A 23,230-nucleotide genomic window follows, 5' to 3' on the forward strand; every position below is an offset into this window, starting at 1 on the left:
TTAACGAAAATAGTCTGAGTGCAGATTTTACCCTGAAGGCAAACCCACAAAGAGCCATCAAAAGGGTCAGAATACTTTACAACCACAAGTCTTACTTCAAAAAGTACCAGTGAAAATTTATTTCAGATAAATATATTGCTGTGTTCACATGGAAAAATGAAGATAAAAAGGGGTTTGGGCAACCATTTATTTAGGATTTCTTTCATCATATACATTTACTGCCTGGTTTCCAGAGATCTCAGGTCCTTTCAAGTGCAGTTGTAATCACAGGCTTTCAGATCTTGTTAATTCATTCACGTCACCCAAAATTAGAGGGCAGAGGTTTAGGTCTTGATCAGTGTGGTGGGGCTGTGGCACAGCCAAGGCAGCACATGCTGCTCAGCTTGGTCTGGCATTACCTACCATCCAAACCAGTCCTTGCTTCTGTGCTCACACAGCTGCCTGGAATCTCTGCTGGCAATGAACACTGAGAGTGTAAGACAGAAATATGGCTGAAACTGAAAACGTCTCTACCATGTAAACAGTCAGGAAAGATGAAATCCATTGCATTAGCAGTTTCCAAATGCAGACCTTGAAGAAAGCCAGTGGATGGTTAAGAGTTTTAGCATTTTGGGCCAGATTCCAAAACCCTCAAGCCAGTTAGTAATTAACAGACATCTAGGTCCTTCACATGAAAGAAGTCTATTGTTAAAACAGTGACACAAATTTTTCCTTTCCTTTTCCTAGCTAGTCTCTGCCTGTGTTTTAAGATTCCCTTAGGACTGTAACAGCCTATGATTTTATAACCTCCACTTCTCAAACAGACAATTTGTTAGACTTTTAGTTGCCAAGAATGCAAGCATGCTTAAACCAGAGGTAGAACAAAATTAATTTACAGGCTTCTCTGATATATATATTCTCCCCTTCTTTCATTTAATACCTGGGGAAAAATATCCAAGTAACCTTCTATCATATCTACAATAGCAAAAGAATTACAAACATAGTAACAAAATATACTGAGAGCCTGTAAATAGTCTGAGATGAATCCAATTAATGAGAAACAAACCTACGGGGAATATCAGCCTGTGTCTCCATAGATAATGATGTGTTACAGCAAAATTTCTAAGATGAACCAAAGGCTGCCTCACTAAAACCATTTTGTGGCAATCAATTTGTAAAGTAGGAATGATCTATGATCTGCATAAACTGCCTGTTCTCTGTTCTTTTGCCTTACTGAAGATAGACATGAGTAACAAGAGACTACATATAAACCACACAAACTAAACAACATAACAAAAGAGAATATTATGTTAAAGCTGCATTTTAAAAGAACCAAATGCAGACACTCATCTGTAAGGGAGCAAGTAAAATCAACAAGGAACAGAGGAGGTGACAGAGCAGGAGCTGGCAGAAGTATTCAATGGATATGACGACACTTTAAGAGTTTAATAAAACAAAGAACTAAGCCCATCAGAAAAGAACAAAAAGCTTTATCAGAATTTTTAAAAATTTTTTGAATGTCCATGGCTTTCCAAAGTCTATGGCTTTGACTGCTTTGCTGTTTGCTGTAGTTTGACTGGTGTGTCTCTACCCGGTCATATGAGGAAAAACCCAAATCCCCACTGCATTCAAGATGAAAAAATATCCCTGGAGAAGAGAACTGGATTAATTCCTTTGGGACCAGGTTCACCTCCTCCCCCCACTCCAAGAAGTTACTTGCACTGTGCCTGTCTATGCAATTGTTCATTTTAACTCTCTGCATGTTACCAGAACCATGAAAGGGAAGCCTAATTTAGCAGCTCAGTCAACTGCACCATTCACCAGGACAGTCAGCCCTTTTGCTGTCACCCCTACAAAGGTGCCAGCAAACATTTAGGCACGTGGGAGTGCTGCTCTCACCTCTGGGTACAGGTAGTCAGTCCAGGTCCAGACTGCAGAGCCCCAGGAAGCTCACACTGCTGCTGGAGGAGAGCTGCAGGCAGGTTGCTGGGATGTCAGATCAGCATCGCTTGGGAGCTTCTGCCACCTAACAAGTTTGGGAAGAACTGAGCTTACTGGTTCACTGGCAGAATTTGCTGCTATGCTGCTGAAAGCCTATCTTACAGTTCCAGGCTAAAAGCAAAATGAAGGAAACTCAGGCAGGTTTCAAAAGTGCCTCATTATTTTTGCCCTAAGTCATTAATTTTGTTTTAAGAAAGATGTATTTCCCATTTTTTTGCTTCAAAAATCAAGCAAAATATATTAGCACTTTCTAATATATTCACAAACACAAAATTTGTCCAAGGCAGGCAGTCATGTTCTTTCAGATTCTTCCAGCACAGAGCCTCATCTTCTGTGTATTTGGTTTATTCCATGTATGCATATGTAAAGCTACGAGTGTTTCCTAACATTCAGTATTCACGAGCTGTATTAATAATTCAGCAAAGCGAAATTAATCTGCAAGCATCATCTCATAATGCAGAATATTCCAAGAGCAAGAAAAGCTGGTGCTTAATTTTAAAGCAAACAATTACAAGGAAGAAGGCTCTTTTAAAAAGCATCATAAATTACTTTTTCTTTTTTTAATTGAGAGATTTGTCAACACATCATGAGTGCTGAGCCACCCTCTTCCCAGCAATGTTGCTGTGAGTTGTGTCATTCCTGTCTGGGGAGCTGGGCAGTTCTCATGGGCTGAACTTCAGCCACAGATGTAGGCACATTTGTGCAAACTTTTAAAAGGTTTTATAGAAGTACAAAGCAGATGTTGGACATCAAAATCTTCTGGAGGATCTTGGGTCAGATGAGAGCTCCAAGTCACGCCAACATTCCCATCCCTAGAATGATCATATTTCTACCCCCTGCCACAAGATTGGCAATATCTACAACACTGGAAATATTTTCGTAATTATTTAAGCATATCATGTTAATCTCTACAGCTTTAAAGTGGTGGCAAAGAAGATGTGACAAAAAAATAAAAAAGCACACTCTCTGCTTTTTAAGAGTGGGGTTATATTTTTGCCCCTCTGAAAATTATCTGTTCATAGCCACAATACCAACACTCGCAAAGGAAAAACAGCTGAAAATTTTAAAGGCAGATATAAAACTTTATTTTCACACTTCGAACAGAAAAGGGCAGCGATAATTTAGCACTCCATACAGCAGCAACGCAGCCAGCAAGAAAGAAGAGCCGAGGCCAGCAGTGAAGTTATGCAACTCGTTCACGCACCAAACGCACTTTAATTTAGGATACATTAATGAAGAGATCCGAACAGGACCACACCCCCCACTGCCCGCTCTCCTCCCGGCCCCAAGACGGCGCCGGCGCCCCCTCAGCGCTGAGGGACAGCCCGCCCCCGACCCGCCCCTCCAAGATGGCGGACGCACCTCCGGTCCCTCGGCCGTGCTCTCTGCCGCCGCACGGCCCCGCCCCCGCCCCGCCCTCCCTGCTCTTCCATTGGTCAGTACCACCGCCCCTCCCTCCGCCGCAGCCAATGGAGAGAGTGGGAGAGGCGGTGAGCGCGCGGGCCCGCCCACAGCCAGTCGTCGGCGCTCCTCGGCGGGATTGCGCCCCCTGGCGGTCGGCAGCGCGGGTGCAGCGTCGGAGGAGGAGGAGGAGGAGGAGGAAGAAGGCAAAGAAGAAGCCGGCGGGGGCCGGGTCGAGGCTCCGAGGGGTGCGGGAGTGACCTGGGGCCGGGCCCCTGACCGCAGGCACGCCCCATGCCAGCCTCTCAGCCCGACAGGCACCCCGGGCCCTGCCCGCCGGCCCTCGGCGCGGGCCCTGCGGCCCAGCCGGAGCGCAGCGAGACTCCGACCTGAGCCGGGCTCGGCGCCACCCCTGCCAGGGTGACAGCTCTCCGAGCAGCATCCCCAGGATGGAAGAGAAAAGAAGTAAGCCTTAAAAAATCATATGTGTATATCTATGCATGTTTTGGGCAGCCATTTGTCTTGTAAGAAAGCGTTTTTAGGAGTAAACTGTATTGACCTATTTTCCAGTTCGACAAAATGAAGTATCCAGAACGAATGGAAAGGTTTGGGGGGTGATTTCTTTTTTCAGTTACAGCATAGAAAAGATGACGTAGCTAACGTAAATAAAGCATGTTTTATGTTGTCTGTGTCACTCTGGGCTGCCCAGGTGGAGTCACCGTCCCTGCAAGTGTTTAAGGAAAGACTGGATGTGGCACTCGGTGCCATGGTCTAATTGGCATCCTGGAGTTCGGTCATTTGATTCCATGATTCATGGAGATAAAGATTTGGAATCTTCCATGTGGTTGAAGAATGCTGTCTTTCTTCTCCTTAGTGTTCTTGCAGTAAAGTGCATCTTGCATTTGTTAGGAAACAGGTTCAGTATTTTTTTTACCTGAAAAAAGCTTTTTTCCCATAAATAAATTAATTTAGTTATAGTACAGCTACATTGAGCACATCAATTTAGGGGAAAAAAGGAAAACTGAGTTAATGGGCAGGAGGGTTGTGTAGGCTTATCTGAATATGCTGGAAAGTTTGGGTCATCTTGTGACAGCTTCATGCTTAAACAACAGTAAGAAATTATGTTAGTAAAAAAATTTCCTCACATTGCTTGTTTGAGTGTTCCTGAGCTAGACCTTGACAAAGCGTGGGATGACTGTTTGAAAGGGGAATGACTATTTCAACACAACATATTCTCACACATATTCTCCTCCTGATACCCATTGTAGTAGTTATTTGTATAAGTTTTGAAAAGCTGAATAGCTACAACTATGTTTAATTTCTCACCTACTCTCTTACTTGTCCATTCTGCACCTCTTGCAGTGCTGGGTGACTTCTTCGAAGAGGAGAACCTTACGAGTTCCAGGGAGGAGAGCACTGAAGGTAGTATAATTTGGATTTATTGAGGGAAAGAGGAAAAGAGTGTATACTTGGCACTGTTTCTGATGTGAAAATTACAACTGGAAGGCAATAGCTTTGCCTTTTATGCTTTCAGATGTTTGTCAGCAGAATGACAAGAAACGCACCCAAGGTTGTTTATCTGGTAGCTGGAGTAAGTAGCCCTGATCTTGGCTGCTTATATCTTGCTCTATCATCATTCTCCTGCACAAAGCTGGGAAAAAAAAGAGATAGGTGGTCACAAGGATTCTATAAAGGGAAAAGAAAATCCCTCCAGCCAGATGCCAGTGCACACCCCAATCCGTTAGCTGGAGAAAAGGTTCTGAGTGCTGATAAAGTAGATGTCTGCTCATTCCCTGTCCTTCTGGCTGGGATTGGTGATAGCAGCATTAGCAATGGAGAGATTAGTGGGCACATCTGTCTTTTTTGAAATGAAAATTATACTATCAGCTTCAAATGCAAGCTTTGCTTCTCCACACAAAACAAAGCTTTTGCTGCTGGAGTTTTGGGCACTCCAGCATGAGAACTGGGGAGGCATTTCCAAGGGTAGTGTTTTATTTCCCTATAACCTACACATTATTATAGCTGAGGACCCAGAAACAAGAAACTGTTCTGTCACCCATCCTCTGAAGTAACCCATCCACCAGTGCTATCCAGATTTAGTCAATGTATTGAAATATTTGAAAGCATGTAATGAATAAGGACAGCAGTTTTAATCTGCAGAGAAACATATTGCTGGAATTTCTAACAGCATACTTTTACTTGAATGTATTTTTTTATTTTTAACACAAATATTAAATGTACTTTTTGATATTTTAAATTTGTGATACTATCATGCACAGCAAAAGGGTGGGAATGGCACAGGGCAGGTGATGTCTCTTCGACCAGTTAGTGCATGTTTCCAAAAATTGTTGTGGCTTTATTTGTAATTGGACTCTAACCTTATCACGATTAAAGTTAGTGCCAAATGAAGCTATTTCACAAGACAAAGTTATTTTATCATTGCCTGTTGATATTAAATATTTTGCCTTTAGCTGCTGGTGACATGAGCAGCAGAGGTTGTGGTGACAAAAGATGGTTACTTCTTTCACTGTTGTCATGGTACTTTGAGAGTAACCACACTGCCATGGCATCACTGGGCTTCTGGTGCCCTGGGCAACAGAAGTCATTCTCTATTAAGTCAAAAAATTAAGGAATATTTTTTTAAGAGCCTTTCAAGAATGCAGTATTTCTTAACTGCTGGGAGGGTGTCACCCCAGCACATTTGCCAGCAGAGGTTTGCTGTCTGAAAGTGGAATGTAAACCTGGTGTGGTGACAGTGGACTCCACCTCTAGAAATGGACTAGGAAAACAGATTTGTTTGTGCTTTTGTGCTTGATCATTGAAGAAGAACAACATTAACTGAGAAAGAGCTGTTTCTTTCTTCTGCTGTCATCTTTTGATACACTGAAGCATGTATTTCCTTTTCACAGCCCTTGACAAAGGTGCACAGCTAGTTTTAACAAGAGCATTCAATGGGCTTAGCACCTCAAAGGTACATACCTTTGGAAGAGGAGCAGTTCTAAACCAGTAGCTTAAAAAATGTTTCTTTAAAAAAAAATTATTTATAAATATTTCTAGTGGAGGAACGAGGCATGATATATGGGATGTGTTAATCATTTCAACTGATACCCCTTGTTGAACAAAATTCATCAAACTGCTTTTATCTGAAAATATTTTAAATGTTTTTTCCCCTACAAAACATACCAAAACTAATGATGGGACAGGACAGTCAGCCTATGCAGCTAAGAGAGGTTACAGCTATTTAAAAAATCCCAGTGTCTTTTGTCAAGTAAAATATTCAGTTCATTCTGTTGAAAATATTCTCCTGTATCACTTTTGTGAATTTCAGTGATTAATTTTTAGTGGGACTCATTTGCTGGTGTTTGAAGAAGGGATTCCACAGCTCCCTTTGTGACCTGCTTAAAAAGTTGCTTGAAGGAGCATTATGCACCATTGGAAGCCATTCCATCATTTGACTTCTGTTTTACTTTCTTGATTATGTTTATGAATAGACTTCTGGAATTTTAATGTGTCCTGATGTACTGATTGTTTTTTGAGGAGTGCCCCCAAAAGAAATGAATGGGAGCCTTTGAATAGTCCACTAGGAGTTAGGTGTGTTTTTAGGCTTCTCAGGAGCTGTAAATGGTAATTTGCATTTCAGGTGATGTGAAGACACTTTGGACACAATTGGGAAGTAAAAAAGTGGATGTCATATTTGAGCAGGTGCAAAATGTGCTGTCGTTGCTGAAGGAAAAGATCAAGAATGGAACTGCAACAAACCAAGGTTTGAAATCCTTGTAGTGGTTAAACTGGACTGCAGAGTAGATGTGGACTGTATTGTGTAGGTCTGTGTGATATCTGCCATAATCCAGATATCTCTGAATTTTAATAACTTAGCTGTTTGTGGTTTTAAGCACTTAAAAAAAAAAGTCTTTTCTCTTTTAAAAAGGAAAAGTGATTTCAGGTACAATTGGCTATTTTCTTGTTTTGCCTGTGTACTTTTTGAAACAATGCATGTCTCTTAAGCACATGGAACTGAAATATTAATTTTTGTAAAGTAATGAAATATCTGCAGTGCCTTGTGTTTAATTTATTATGAAGTTTTACCCTTTCAAGCTGATGTCAGTGAATTGAGTAGTTTTGGGGTGGAATAATAATCATCTCAGTGTTATTTTTTGTCAGAGACACCATTATAACTTGAAACAGTAGAAAAATGTGACACTAATGCATTTCTGATTGTTCTTGATTTTCAAGGAAATAAATTCCTCTATCTACATCAAAATACATTAAAGTTGTAATTCTGATAAGCTTGGAGCAGTACACAGATTTCCTGTTACTGGTTTATTTAATTGAGTAAGATTGCTTATTTTTCTATGGATCTTACTGGGGGTTTCTTGTGCAAGAAAATGTACAGTGACCTAAGGTGCTTTTAAACTAATGTAGCTACACACTCTGCATTATGTATATAACACTTCCTCTAAACTGGAAGTGCCATTTTTTGTGTTCTTGAGCTCCCACATCTTGACTGCTATAACAAAATATCAAAGCAAGATATGCAGATATCTTGAACTTGAAGTTGAACTTGAATCCCCAGATGATGCAATGAATCTGTGCTAAAGTTCAATTTGAATTTTTCTATGCTTTGTTCTGTGAAGGTTTCAAGCTAAAACATTAACGTGGATTTTCCTGAGAGTTGTCTGCCAGCTTGTAATATTTATTGCATGGGATAAGAGGTTGAGACAGAATAGGTCTCTTGCATTCTTCTGTCTGAAGGCCATTACTACCAATTTAGAAGTAGCATTAATTTGGTCTGCCAAGTTCCAGCCCTTCCTAGCCAGAAAATGATCAGTATGATGACCAAGGTAGAAGCTTACACTGAATTGTCTTTATATATATTACTGCAGGCCACCAGTTTATATGTGTTTGGAAATATTCCAGCACCTTTCCAAAAGCTGAGGAATATTCAGTTCCAATTTGCAGCTACAATTTTGTAATTCCTAGATGTGTCTGTTAAGGTCTGTGGTGCAACAGTGTTTCTAGTAGTATCAGTCTTGCAATGCTTTAGGTGAGCACAGTGAGGAGAAACAAGTGTCTGTGGAGGATTTAACACCTTGTGTTACCTATTGTCATTACTTAAATTAAACTTTGTATCTGTTTTGCTTTGGGTTTTTTTTGTGTAGAATACTGGCAGGCTTGGGCACTGGTGAATGAAGCTAATCTAGGTGATCTCTTAACCTTGGTAAATGGTATGTGCATTTCCATTGTGTTTGCTTGGTTTGTGGATTTGTCTTGTTTCACTCACCAAAAGCTCAATTCCCTTTTTTGAAGTCAATAAAATAGATCTGAGAAGGTCATTAGCACTACAATGAGGAGAACCTAATTATTGATTTCCTCGAGTGCTGAACTGTGAACTCTCACCTGGATTTGTGTTTTTTGTGATTTGTGTGTATATGTATAATACTTGTACTATTGGAGAGAGTTTGAGCTAGTAAGCTCTTATGAGCTCTTTCTGTCTGTGAGCAGTTATCCTGTGCATAGCTCCACTAGCTGTAATAGCTTGGCATTCTTTTATCTCTAACAATGAAGGGAAATCTGTAAATGTGTTTCATGTGTGTGTTCTTTCTGGTCACTTTGAAAATCACATGGAAGATTTTTCAGTAGGACACTTGCTAACAAGCTTTCTGTTAGCTGTAGTTCATAGCAATGCCTTGTTTGTAGTGTGTTTTGTTAATTATCTCTTTAGTAACTAAATTAAACTCAATCATAAATTGAAATCTGGATTGAGGAAGTTTTTGCTCACATTTCATTTTTTTCAGTAAGTGATGAGTTGAATGGAGATGGCGCACAGGAAACCAAACCCATACTGCAGCCTCTTCTTCCAGACGACAATGCTGCAGAGACTGCAGAAGCTTCTGACAGGTCAGTGCCTTCATTTCACTTCCTTTTTGACATATTCTTGCTGCAGTTGAGAAAGTTCTCAAATTTGTATTTCTGAAGTCAGTGTTTTAAACCCAGTTTGAATCCTGCGAGTTTTCAAAGTGAAATGCTTTTATCTTGTCCTACGTGGAAAGGTTTTGGATAGACTTGTCTAATTTCCCACATGAGAACATTAAAGAATAGGGCGTTACGGTGTGAATAAAGGTTCATGAGTGTTATCAGGGTTAGGACTTAAGCATCAGTTCTCAGGTTTTCCTTACTCTGCAGATTGTCAGGTGTGTAACTTAGTCTCTTGTATTTAGTATTTAGTCTCAGCTAGTGTTTTGAAAGATGGGAGTAAATATGTTGTTCCTTTTTTATTGTTAAAATAATGCTGCCTTTTAGCATGTAAGTTCTGGGAAGAAGCTTTTTTTATATGCAACTGAATATGTATGTCTTCATGTGTTGTTAGGACGATTGCACCATGTGAAACCTTTGACCTTCTAGCAATGGGGCTAAAAATACTGAACTGCTAAAAAACTGAACACAACACTGGTTGTCTAAGATGCTGCTCTTCTTTCTTTTTTTTTCCTCCTTTACTTCAAATAGTGAAAAAGAGGTCATGAAAGAAACCTGCTCAGGGAGTAAAGAGGCATCTAGCAAAATACAAGGTTTACCTTTAAACGTGCAGTATCAGAGCCACAAGTGCTCTAGTGCATGTCTTCCCAACAAAGCAGTGGGCTCCTATAAGGGTGAAAATCCTCTGAAGATCCCAATCCTGTTTGACTTTCAAAGACGCCATGCAAAAGCAGACTGCCTTTCGAAGTCACTGGATGTGAATTACAAAGCCCCTTGCGGTCGGAGTCTGAGAAGCTTTCGAGACGTGCGAAATTACTTGTTTGAAACAGAGTGCAATTTCTTATCTGTTGATCACTTTTCCTTCAACACATATGTGCTGTTGGGCAGGAACACCATGAATCCCGAGCCCCTCGTGTTTGAGTTCGATATTAGTAACGGAGCCGAGTCTGTGCCTGTCTCCTTCTGTAACAATCTCAACCATGCAAGATTGCCTTATTTCAAGTATCGGAAGTCATCGTGGCCACGTGGGTATTATCTCAACAATTTCTCCAGCCTCTTTGTTGATTCCTGTGACTGCACAGATGGCTGCATTGATAGGTAGGTAGAAAGATCTCATCTTGGGCCAGTGACAAGCGGTGCCTCAACAGCAGGGTGGGGTGTGAAGGCGCAGTACCAAACAGGACCAGCGATGTTAATAAATCTTGTGCCATGCTTGGTGTTGGATATCACCATTGTGTCTTTCTCTTCTCCAGAACTTGGGTGCTCCTACTGGTCCACCCTCTCTTGTGGGGAGGGAAGTGATCAACAGGCAGATTATTGTGCTCCTTTTCCTTTCTTCCCAAAGTGGCAGTGCTCCTTCTCCAGGTGGAGCTGACAAGCAGATATCTTGGCTTTGGAAAAAGAATAAGGAAGGGAGGGTTATGTCAGCAGAGGCAGGCTTGTTTGCACAGCAGGGAAGGAAGGATCCTGCATGACAATTTCTGCTGCAGTTCCTGCTGTAAAATGGCATCCTATAGATGGGGTGGGACAGCCTTGAGGGATCTAATTATTTGGACCTTAGTGGATTACTGAGGGCAGACAAAGAAACATCCCCATTCCCAACCTCTACATATCTTCCTTCCCCTTGTCTGAACAGAAACTACAAAATCAGTGGTTACAGAATACCTTTGTGGTCTGAGCAGATCCAATACTCTTCTTGCTCATTGTCATCTTTTTCTAAATCCCAGTAACTCTGAGCTACAGACACTGTGGGAACCTGCCACAGTTACCATATGCAAGTTTGGTGGTATTTTTCTCTACCTTCTGGAAGGGTGTTTGTCTGATCTCTCTCTCTGTAGGCGTTATTTGATGTTGCATTATTGATAGGTAGGGCAGTTGCACATGCTGCTGTGCAACATAGTTGCTTGTGACCCAATGAAAGCTTGAAATCACAGCCTGGTATAATGAAGCTTAATTTTAGTAATTTACTTTCATCTGAGTGGTGGGAAACAGCAAGCACACATTGTACTAATTCTTTGCACTGAAGCCCCACAAGAACTGAGATGCTTTTGATGTGCAGTTTTGGAGTTTAGGATTTGCACAATCACCATGACATTTTGAAGTTGTCATGGCATATAATGGTGAGGGCAAGCACTGTTGCTTGAATTTTCCACAGTGTAAAATTCTTCACTTCTTGGGGGCTAAGGAGGGAGGAAGATAACCAAGTAGTGGCAAGCAGGCTGGGATGCTGTGCCAGAAGGGGTGATTTTTATTCATTTGATCCATTTGACTGTGTCATGCTTATAATAAGTTTCTGTTGTGCTTCAGCTGTTTGCATGTGGCATTTAAGGAGCTTGGCAGAAGAATAAGGTTGGGGTAGAGAGAACATAGTTATTGTAAAGCATAAATAACCAGCCAAGAGACTAAGGAAAAAGGTGCCTGAAACAGCCTTGGGGATTAAAAGGAGCAGGAAGGGGGAATATAGGTGTATATATGGAAATGCATGTGTGTGTGTGTGTGTGTGTAGTCAAGTGCATGTCAAATTACCTAGATTTATGTTTGATTTATGCTGCTTCAAATCCATTCTGGGATGTTTTATTCTTCTTTTTAGGTCAAAATGTGCATGCCTACAGCTAACAGCAAGAGGCTGTAGTAAAATTTCTCTGTCTCCAAATAGTAAAAGATCCCATGGATACCGTTACAAAAGACTGGAGGGACCTGTTCCTAGTGGGTAAGAAAGACTACAGGAGTAAAATAAGAGCATATAAATAAAGCAGCACTTAATGGTTCAGTCCAAGTGCCAACAAGATTAAAATAACTGGAGATTTTGAATTACCGAAACCTTCCATTTTTGTCACAATTTTAGTGACAGATCAGGATGATAAAAAGTAATCAATGGGACTTGAGTAATAGGAGGAAAAAAACCAAACTTTTGTATTGCAGATCCTGCAGTTTTCACAGCTTAGGTCAAGGTCCAAGAGAAGTATGAAGAGTGACCAGAGTCCTAAAGATACATAAGCCATCTGCATTTTCCAGACTTGGTTATGGGTGACTCTTCCAAGAATCTCCAAAGCCATCCAATGCTTCAAGTGTTTGCTCTTATTCAGTTCCTGTGGATTAATAGGTGACCTGGAGAAGATGCCAGTTACTTCAGGTGTCTAGGAGAGGAGTTATGCAATAGCCAAGGGCTTGAATCCACAGGCTTGAGGAGCCCATTTCATCCTCTGTGTGATGTTAGTTTTTGGCTGACATGCAGAATTAAAGTTGCCAGAGAACCCAGAAACAGATGCAAAAAAAAGCACAATTATGAGTCCTTTTGGAAATGCTTCATTAAATCCTGAAATTTATGACAACTACAGTGAAGTCCAGGCATTGGTTGTCTTGCTTAAATCTGTTCCAGTACAGAGCTATGTGCTTTGTAGGATTTCTGTTTCTATGTGATTTACTCCAAAAATATGCATTTGTTTTTCTTGTATAGTTATGCCAAGATCTGGAAGACAGACTTAAAATTAATAAATCAGCAATCAAGAAAGCCACAAGCTTCAGAGCACAGACCCTGCACAACCAGAGTCTTTATATTTCAGTCCACTGCCATGTTGATGCTTAGAAAGGGAATTAATAATAGGACCATGGTTATGGCAATGCATCCATTTATATTGTTTTTTGTTTTTCTTCCTCTTGACAGGATTTATGAGTGTAGTGTGTTGTGCAGATGTGACAAGCTGATGTGTCAGAACAGAGTTGTACAGCATGGCATTCAAGTCAGGCTGCAGGTGTTCAACACAGAGAAGAAGGGCTGGGGCGTCCGCTGCCTGGATGACATTGACAAGGGGACGTTTGTTTGTACTTACTCAGGTAGCAGGAGGGGACCTGTGAAGACATGTAGCATAATTGTTCCTCTCCCATGGTGTGTGCCCTGGATTTTTTTTGAGAACAGGGAAATACAGGGTTGAAAGAGAAGTGTGTCAATGTAGTCTTAACTTGCAATATGATCAAATGGACAGAACTTAGAAGAGCTCTGCTATGAGATGGTGACAGACAAACAAAACAATATGAAGCACCCTATCTCAGACTGCTGATTTTTTTCCCTCACAAATCTGTGCAACCTATGCCAGGGCTATCAGTAAAAATCATAAAATCATGGAATGGTTTGTATTGGAAGGGACCTTAAAAAACATCTAGTTGCATCCCCACCATGGGCAGGGACAGTTTTCGCGAGACCAGGTGGTTCAATACCCCACCCAGTGTGACCTTGAACACTTCCAGAGATGGGGCTTTCACAGCTTCTCTGGGCAACTTGTGCCAATGCCTCCCACCTTCACAGTGAAGAAGTTCTTGCTAATATCTAATCTAGATGTGCTCTCTTTCGGTTTTGTCCTTTGTCTTATCACTGCATGCCCTTGTCTAATTCAGTTTGTACTTCAGCCTCTATTGACATCATGGAATTAGAGAGAGCGTTCATATTTTACTTTCCCGAGTAATGCTCTTGTATTTGTTAATGTAAGTTTGACCTGTGATAGTGAGTGTGATTCAGCAAACAAGCATAAAAAACCCAAAAAAACAATCAAGAAAACTTTTCTTTTTCTTTCAGGCAGATTAATGAGCAGAGCTGAAGTAATGGGAGATGCTGAGCAAGAGCTGAAGGAGAAAAATACAGTGGATGACAGAAGCCATGACTTTTCTTCCAAAAAAAGAAAACTTGGCATTGACCGTTCAGACTCAGTGATTGAACTATTTCAGGCTGACAAAAATGACATTCTTGAGAATCAGGAATCTTTATATCAGACCGTGGATAATGAAAATAAATCAACCCTGTAAGTTTAGCAAAGCAAGTTTAAGCATAAAGAAACTAATGTTCTGCTAATCTAGAAATTCTGTTGTATAACAGAGTATGTCCTCATATTTCTGAATTTCGTTTTAAATTCACAATTATTTCTTCTAGTGGGACAGAGTTTTCCCTCTATATTAATTTAACTTATGTGTACCACTTGGCATTTTCTAAAAATACAGTTCACCTCTTGTGTGCACTTGATCTGTTCAGGGCATTAATGGTAATGCTAATTTGAAAGAATTAATAAAATATACTTGAGATAAATTGTTTAAAGATACTCGATGACACTAAAAAGGTCTGATAATACATCAGCTATTCTGCCCTTTGTTCCCAGTCTTTAAACCTTTTGTTATTTGTAGCACAATCTTTCCTGCCAGAAACCTTAACCTTTCCTGTTAAGAGTCTGACAACACCTGACTTTTGCAGTGAGTATGTTTTCCTAGTTGAAAGCTGTACTGTCAAAACTGTTGAAAGTAGTAGCAGGAAAAGGCAAAACTCTGTAGGTGCTCTGTTTTGAAATAATATGATATAATAATAGTAAAGCAGCAGGCAATTTAGTTCTCAGCATGACAGCAGGAAAAGGATGTAAAAAAAGCTGCTGATTTCTCAAAAAAGTTTGTTCAGCTGCTTTCTTACAAATACTATCAAGAATCTAGTCTAGGTTCTCAATACTCACAGAATGTGGAGTGAGGCTAGACTGCAGGCTCTGCTGTAGTTCCCTCTAGAGAAGAGAATGGAACTAGACACTATTAGAGAAATGTGTGTTGTGAGAGTTACTTATGGGTCTGTTTATCTTTTATAATTTCCTTTTGACCTTTCTACAGGGTTCATCTAAAGAACTCAAGTAATGCGACTGTGAGAAGGCTTGGAACTAGAGCACTTGTTTTTCACAATCACCTGCTAAAAATGGTAATAAATGGGTTTAACAGATTAATTTTTCACTGTGCTGAATATTTGTGTTAATTTTGACATTTTCATCTTGTATGTTTAGATAGTTCTAATGAGTTTTCTTCACGAGATTTTGTCACACTGTGAGCTAGGCTGTCATGCTGGAAGCTGCACCCCATCTCCTCTCCATTTTCAGTTCTTCAGCATGTTCCCCCAGACCAGCACTATCTACTCTCATGGCCTTCCCTTCTCCACCCTTCACTTATACTTCTCAAGAGCCTGAAGTAATTATTCTCCCCCTGCACCCCTTGTGTACAGGGTTAGGGGGCCAGAGTGATAATATTTTTGTAGTGTCTTCCCAGAGAATGGCATAGCAGGGAGAGAAGGGAATCTTGGGGTTTCTATGCAGTTTTCTCATACAGTGGCAGAGTTGGGAGAACTGACCTGAATGTGTCTCCTGACCTTTCATGAGTGTGAAGCTTTGCCTGCAAACATGTGCAAAGGAAGAAAACTGGTGGAAACTTATGCTGCAGGTTTTACTGTACTCATTGCCCTTAAGAAATGCACATGGAATTTTCATGCAAATATTTTGCAGTGCTGTCCCTTCTAGAGGTCTTGTAACTATTGCCTTTTTGTGATGGGAGAGGAGAAGTTCTGCCACATCTGGTCATTTCATTGAAACTGTGTAAAAAAGCGTGTTTGGGATTTGGCTTAGCAACTTACAATTCTGGTGAAAATGTTAGAACTTAAGCACTTATTTACATGTCTTATTTACTGTAGATACTCTTTCCTGGTTATTATGAAGGATAATTTGAAATTAAGATAAATGTTGCATTGCAGTAAATGTATTAACTTTTCAAATTCAGCCACAGCTGTGCATTACAGTAGCTTTGAAACTTCAGCCTTGGAGTTCTAAAAGCCACTTGCTTTGTCCTCTTGGCCCAGAGTTGCATGCAGCAACAACACATCACAGCCTTTTCATTTGATACACAGGTGCACAGTGCCAGCTCAGATGAAGATGATAGTGCTCAGATTCATCAGTCAAGCAAAACAAAACTAATGAGTGGAACAAAGGAAGGAAAAGAAAGTAGGTTTGCAGAGCTCTGCATACTGCATGCTTTGTACAGCTGTGTCCCATCAGGTGATACACTTTAATGTAGACAGTGTAGTCAGGCCAGTTCTTAGAGTACAATAATGTTGTGAGTGGATGTTGAGACATGTTGAACTGTCCAGACAGCAGCTTCTCAAATACTGTGCAGTTGTGGGAAAGTCAGTCTTGCAGGTCTTGCTGTGTCACACCCAGTACCTGCTCCAGCCAACCAAAGTTGAACTGGGGTGGGGGGACCTCAAGCTGGAGAGGCAGTGTGGACTGATGCTATTTGCATGTCTCTTGATTCTATCTTAATTATAGTTTGTGATTCTCCTGGGAATTAAGGTGGAGAATGATTAAAAATGCTATGTGGGAGAAATCAGTCTAGAATGGGATTTGAGAAGAGTGAAACACTTGGTCACTCAGATGCACCTTGAACAAGTGCTTTAGGCATCACAGCAGGAAACAGTCATTTGTGGGAGGATTGTTCAGAGACATGGAGAAGTTGTGTTATAGGCTAGTAGATAGCAAGGAAGCTGCTTAGATTTTGGAGTTTGGGGGAAAAGTGGGAGGCTAAGAGTTCAGGTCCAAACAAGGGAAAGGCTTTGGCCTTAAACCAGTGCTGGGAAGTAACATACATGCTCATTGACAGAATCTACCCAGCAGCAGAAGGAAGAACATCTGATGGAAATTGGACAGACTGACTCTGCTGGTGTAGAGAGTGCAGGATGCAAAAGAAAGAGTCTGTCACTGCAGGATGTTGATTGTGAAACATCCAGTGTTCTGGATGACACATGCACTGTGATGCCATCCAAAAATGCATCCCCAAAGGCTGACTGCAAAGAAAATATCAGGGAGCCAAAACAAGATGCACTTTGTGAGGAGTCTGATGATGATGGGATCCTCCCCAAGAATGCTAATGAAGAAAATATTTATGTACTGGATGCCACAAAAGAAGGCAATGTGGGTCGTTTTCTAAATGTAAGTACTAAATTGTGTGGGTGCTCTTCGTTGTCTGTGCAAATACGTAATTTACTTATTTAGGCTTAAACTAGGAAGTTTTTACACATAAACAGTATGGGTGGTAGGCACATGACAAGAGAGGCACGTGTGGTGCTCCCTGCCATCACAGGATGACAGGGCAGTAGGATGGGTCACACCAGCAATTTGTGCCTCCATAAGATGATAGTGCTATGTACCAGCTGCAGCTTTTGGCACCACTGGGTTCCTGAAAGACATAATCCCCAGAAATTAATGGTATCTTTTTAGTGATGGCCTCTTTTAGAGATTCAGAGAGCAAATAACATATTTGTTGAGCCACATGGTTTCTCCCAGTTTTGTTTACTTTGTACACCAGCCATTGTAAATACTAGTTTCTGCTGGTTTAGGACATGTGTTGTGTTGTTTTACAAAACTTCCCTACTGTTCAGTCATAGGTTCAGAAAGTGGTTTGTCTTACTTTGTAGATGTTGGCTACCTAAGTCACTCAATTTTGACTTGCCAAGAAATAAATAGCAGTCAATTGGCAAGTACCTCCAGCTAAGACAAATGGTTCACAGACACATCTGCAGGTACTATGCAATTAATTTATTTCTCTTCATTGGCATGAGTATGTCTTACAGCAAAGCCCTTGCATATGTTAAAGATGTTCTTCCTTGCAGAGGTAATATGGTGTTAATATTAGTAATACATCTTGCAGAAACCTTCCTTCAGCTCCCATGAGCATACACATTTTCCTACAAGCACCGAGTGACCTTTCACATCCTGTACTTGGCCAGTCATGTAATCCATTGCTTACTCCCTAGCACTGCTGCCCTGGCAGTGGCAGTGGCATTGGGTGATAAACTTTCTATGTGGGCTGGAGAAGGGAAGGAAGAAACTACCTTTACTGGTGACAGATATCTGACACAAAGTAGGTTTTTCAGGCAACAATGTGTTGTTGGACTGTTTCTAATTCAGATCTTCTGTTTTACAGCACAGCTGCTGCCCAAATCTCTTTGCACAAAGTGTGTTTGTAGAAACTCACAACAGAAGTTTTCCGTGGGTGGCATTCTTCACAAACAGGTGAATTTCTGGAAGTTGATCACTCAAGACACTAGGAGGAAAAAAAATAGTTATTAGGGCATAATTACACAGAGGGGTGGTGCAGATGCTTAGATTATAAAAACACAAAAGTACCTTCTTATAGATGACTTCCTTCTGTGCATTAAAGACAGAAGAAATACAGCTAATTAGTTATCACTAATGAGTTTTACTTCCATTTTGCCCTAAAATGTAAAGTAGGGATAGTTAATTTTGATGTGTCCACTTCAGGGATAATCTTCAGTGGAGAAATAGGTTTAACTCAGCGTGGTCATTCATGAAGCCAAGATCACTCATCCCACTGTTGTGTCTCAAGGAATGGCCATCAGCTCTACATCCCATAGGGTAGGATTGTACCCCCCAGGATATTAAAGTTGAGACACTTTATGAGACACTTTGTGGGCCAAACAAGCTGGCTTCAGTCCTTTTCCTCACAGCTATCAGGATGAGCAGGGCTTTGTGTAGCCCAGTAGGTCCTAGGGATGTGACAATAGGATACTCAGAGGTGACAATATGTTCTGAAAGTAAAAGATGCAGATATTTCCTTAGTGTCTAACAGAAAGAGAGGTACAGAGAGCTGGTGCCAGCAAGATATAATATGGCAGCAGCTCAACCCAGGAGAGAAAAGATGAATTGTATGAATAATGTTAGCTGACATGCATGCCAGCAGTAGTGCTAGGTGAGAACAGAGAGGAGAGACTTTGTGCAGACAAACCAGTTCCAGGGAACACTGATCTTCTGTGGAGCCTTGTAACTCTGCTCCATACTGACAAAGATGCTGTGGATTGCACTGGGAGGTCTCTAAGAACTGTGAAGACAATATTTTGAAATATGTCCAAAAAAGATTTTGTTTTAGCTGGAGTCTTTCTTTTTAGGTACTTGGTAAAGAAGTGTAGTGGGGACTGAGGCCACTGGAAAGAGATAATAGTGACCAGCAAAGACACTTAGGAAAGAAGACTGTTGAAGAAGAGTTCCCCTCACTGGCTCTTCCATTTTCTAGGCATCACCCTTTTATAACTTTTCTAAATTTAGGACTTCATCTGGATCATTGAGCTTACTTGTGTGCCTTCCATGAACTTGCCCAGTCACCTTTATATTTGTTTTGCATGTCTGGCCTCTAGACCATCTCAAGTTAGCAACTCCCAGGCAAAAATTATGTGCTGTATGAAAAGTCCTCATTGTTTGTTGTCACTCAGCTGCCTGGGAATTCACTGGATGTCCCCTATATCATATCCAGTGAGAAACATCAGAGAATTACTCTCTTCATCACAATATTTATATTTTATTATGTTTTCCATCAGTTGTCCCTCAGCATCATAGTCTCAGGTATTTAGTTTAGCATTAATTTTGGACAATGAATTTCCTACCTTAGAAATTTCTTCTATTGTACTGCCACAGCAGCTGGCTCAAGAGGAACATTTGTTCAATTCTGAGTTTTGGGCTTTGTGCACATAGTGCAATTGCATTAAAAGGTAGCCTGTCAGACCAAAGATGAAAGGCTTCAACAACATATCTAGAGATCTGTTCAAACTTCAGTGATGCACTGTACATAGGAAAAATAACAAAACTGTGTTATTCATTTAGATGTATCACTTACATCCTTACATCACCTGTATGTTACACTTACATGGTTTTCCTTCTTTTTTGTTTTGGGGTTTTGTTTTTTGTGGGTTTTTTGTTTGGGTTTTTTTTTTTTTTCTTTGTTTTTGTTTTGGCATTTTTGTTTGTTTGTTGTTCTATTTTTGTATTTTTTTGGTTGGTTTGCTTTGGCTTTGGTTGTGGTGGGGTGTTTTTGTTTGTTTGATTTTTGTTTCCCAGAATTCTCATCTAAATTAGAGCACATTGTTTAGACTCCAAGCCTATTTGCAATCTCCATAGCAGTTTCCATAGGCAAAACAGCACAAAGTGTGCCAGAGACTCCTTGTATCCCTTGTTTCTCTCCCAAGAAGCTGCCTTTGTGGTGCTCCCTGCCCCCTACAATTTTTGGGTTTGCATGTGTGTTGTTGGTGACAAATTGTTAGCACAGTGCTGTTTCACTTAGTTCAATCAAATTGACTGAGTGTTTTATTTCTTAGACTTGTGAAAGCTGGAACCGAACTCACATGGGATTATGGTTATGAAGCTGGAAGCATGCCAGAGACAGAGATTTCCTGTCACTGTGGAGTTCAGAAGTGCAGGAAAAAAACCTTATAGGCAAAGCTTTCCTACTGTTAACATCTTGTACCTGGGGAATTATATGCTGGAAGGGATGACTACTCAGCAAACAGCCCTCAAGTCCATGGTGCTAATTGCATTCAACTAAAATGCCTTTCACTGATGATTTTTTAAATTCACATTTAAATGTCACTTCTACCTGTTTGTCCTAAGAATGGGCATCAAACCTTTCCTAGGTAGTTTCTGTTCTCCTGGTCTTCCTCTGCTTCTAGTCCACAAGCAAAGGTCATAGTGCACTGGAAGAATTTCTGCTCCATGCTTCTGCAGCAGAGACTCGACTGATGAGAGCAACAGTTCCTTGGTGCTTTCTGTGCCCCTCCACAGTGCTGAGTTAGCAAAACTCAGGTTTCTGAAACTCATTATGAATGCAAGACTGCCTGTGTGGGCACTAGGAATTCTTAAACTACACCTAAGTCTGTTGGATCCGGTGGGACAGATAGTCCTGAATGAAGACAGAATTAAACAGAACAGTTCTGCAGAGCTGTGTTTGTGCTACAAAATGACTGGACACGTCCTGCTGCAGCAGGAGGGAAATGACTGGGTTTTGTTGCATTGTACCCCTCTCCACTTTTGTGACACACAGAGAAATCCTTGAGAAATCCAGTATACCTCATCTCAGTGCCATATTGTGTATGAGACAGGTGGGCCACAGAATTCCTTACCACAGGGTTTGTTGGTAAGAGAGAAGAAAGCTACTTAAGACTTAACATATTTTGATAGCAACGTTTACCCTGTCATTGCAGGGGATATGATAAGGATTCAAAGTTACCAATACAAAATCTAGTGGCACCATAGTACAAGGCTGTGTGTGATACTGGTCGCTTGCCAAAGACCTGCAGTTGATCAGGGGTCTCTTAGCCTGGAGGAGTAACACTGAGAGCATCCCAGCTCACAGGGAGATCACTGCCATAAAGCCAGATGATTAGCATGAGAGCTAAAAAAAAGGCTCGCTCAGGCTGTCATTTACAGAATAAAGTGGTTAGCTTGAAGTCAAATTACCTTTGTTGGAGAAGGTAAACTTGAGAGTCTTGTACCTGCACCTTTCTTTGTTCCTTGATAAATGAGTCTTGGAAGAACCACCCACTATTCATGTATTAATTGCATGGTTGGTATCCCAGATTCCATGCCTCAGTGCTCACTGTGTCACCCTGCTCCTGTGGGGGTTTTCAGAGAAATGATTGGAACAAATGAAGGTCTTGGCCTGGTTATGTCCAAACCTATACTACAAAATGAAAAAGAAGCAGGAGCCAGTTCTCAGCCCTGAGGCCAAGAGGCAATGGATGTCTTATGCACACATGGCTTAGTGTTCTATTTTAATTGGGTTGTATCTATGCTGTATAACTGTGGGCGAACATTTTATCTCTGGCTCTAAGTGGGTTTTTTTTGGTTTTTTTAGTTTGTTTTGGCTGCTTCAAGCTTAAAAATTATGGGGTTGTATTGTAACACAGGATGCTCTTGAATTTTTCAAGTTTCAGCATGCACAAGGAGTTTCAGCAGGTTAAAAGTGGACTTTTAACAGTGATAACAGACCTGTGAACCATTCTGCTTACAGTGAAACCTCAGATCTTCTGTCCCACAGATCTGTTTGGGAGTTTGACACATCCATCGAGCAAACCTGTCCTCAACTTTGGTCCCAGTCATCACACTCTGGGTTTGTGTGGGCTTTCACCACCCATCTTCAGGGATAAATGCAGAAGAGTGGGGTTACTCCAGTGTTGGAGCAGTACCTCTTCAGGTCAGAGCCACCCACTCTTGCCCTGATCAGTCCCTCTGTCACTGCAGCCACTCTGTTAGCTGAAGACAGCACTCAACCCAGTTGCTTTTTGCTTTATTGAAGATCTGTCTCTACTTAGGGGAAATATGCCTTGGGGGAACATCTTTCAATGTTAACCAGAGACATGCCAAAGTGTATGAGAAACCCATGGGTAACCCAGGAGTGGTATTAGGCTTTTAAACAAATGACAATGCAGAAAACATCTGTGTCTATGTTTGACTTGAATGCAGAAATGAAAATGGGAGTGTTGTTAAAGCATCAGGAGATGGGGATACATTTTACTACTGTTGATTATATATTCCAGATCAGTGGTAGGAAGTGACAATACTGGGCTAGTGAAGAAAATCTCTTCATGCAGGAAAACAGACCTGATGCTTCAAACTAGGCAGCACTTACTTGCTCTGTGTGGTCTGCAATTATGTGAGAGCCTATGTGAGTGTAGATGTCACAGAAGGCATGTGTATGAGACAGCTTTTTGGCTAGATGGGTTTATCAGATCTGTCTCCAGGCTGGTGCTTCTTCATTTTCTTCCTCCAGACCAGAGACTATAACTAATCCATGAGCAAAATCACCTTACAAGGTGTGATTTCTGCCTGCTTCTGTAGTATTACTAGAACAAGTTCTGCTGAGGGTGTCCTGAAGGTATCCTCTGCAGGTAATGACCACAGGAGTGCTCACCTGAGCTCTCTGCTCTGCTGACTGTTCCTCTGTGTGTCACAGCTCACAGATGGGGTGTGCTTTAGCAGAGCAGTGTGTAGGAGCACTGAACACAAGCACTGATGGAAAAACAGGTGAAGATATTCCAAATGAAGTACTCAGAAACACCTGTGGAATGACACACTTGGGACTTCTCTTCAGCCTGTTGGGGACATAAAAAATGAAGAGTGCCTGGTGGGAATTAGTTGCATTGAGACGTGAATTACAGCTCTTACTGTGAGCAAGATGGTTGCTATGGAGGGTCAGTAGGGATGTGAGGATGTATATGGGCTCCATGGAAATAAATATTAGCACCCAAAAT

The 23,230-nt window shown here is 41.1% G+C and overlaps 2 protein-coding genes across 5 annotated transcripts in view; one reads left to right on the top strand and one right to left on the bottom strand.

The window, feature by feature from the left end:
* Positions 1-2,005, bottom strand: part of CAB39L (calcium binding protein 39 like) — a 60,175-nt gene extending 58,170 nt beyond the window's left edge. The window contains exon 1 of the mRNA XM_079304800.1: positions 1,879-2,005. The gene's annotated coding sequence lies outside the window, so the exon portion shown is untranslated. The remainder of the gene's footprint in view (positions 1-1,878) is intronic.
* Positions 2,006-3,504: 1,499 nt separating this feature from the next.
* Positions 3,505-22,484, top strand: SETDB2 (SET domain bifurcated histone lysine methyltransferase 2). Of its 4 annotated transcripts, XM_079301437.1 has the most exons (14): positions 3,505-3,846; positions 4,744-4,803; positions 7,022-7,144; positions 8,541-8,606; positions 9,177-9,279; positions 9,886-10,452; positions 11,945-12,064; positions 13,019-13,191; positions 13,925-14,147; positions 14,989-15,073; positions 16,046-16,139; positions 16,795-17,123; positions 18,118-18,206; positions 20,300-21,134. In XM_079301437.1, exons 1-14 carry the CDS (start codon positions 3,831-3,833, stop codon positions 20,415-20,417), a joined length of 2,166 nt encoding a protein of 721 aa, XP_079157563.1. In that variant the 5' UTR covers positions 3,505-3,830; the 3' UTR covers positions 20,418-21,134. The 4 variants fall into 4 exon arrangements, with proteins under 4 accessions (XP_079157563.1, XP_079157562.1, XP_079157561.1 ...); XM_079301436.1 differs by lacking the exon at positions 3,505-3,846 and having other exon boundaries at positions 4,672-4,803; positions 13,019-13,188; positions 20,300-22,484; XM_079301435.1 differs by lacking the exon at positions 3,505-3,846 and having other exon boundaries at positions 4,672-4,803.
* The last annotated feature ends 746 nt before the right edge of the window (positions 22,485-23,230 follow it).

Source organism: Erithacus rubecula (assembly GCF_903797595.1).
Source record: "Erithacus rubecula genome assembly, chromosome: 1".
Lineage (NCBI taxonomy): Eukaryota > Metazoa > Chordata > Aves > Passeriformes > Muscicapidae > Erithacus > Erithacus rubecula.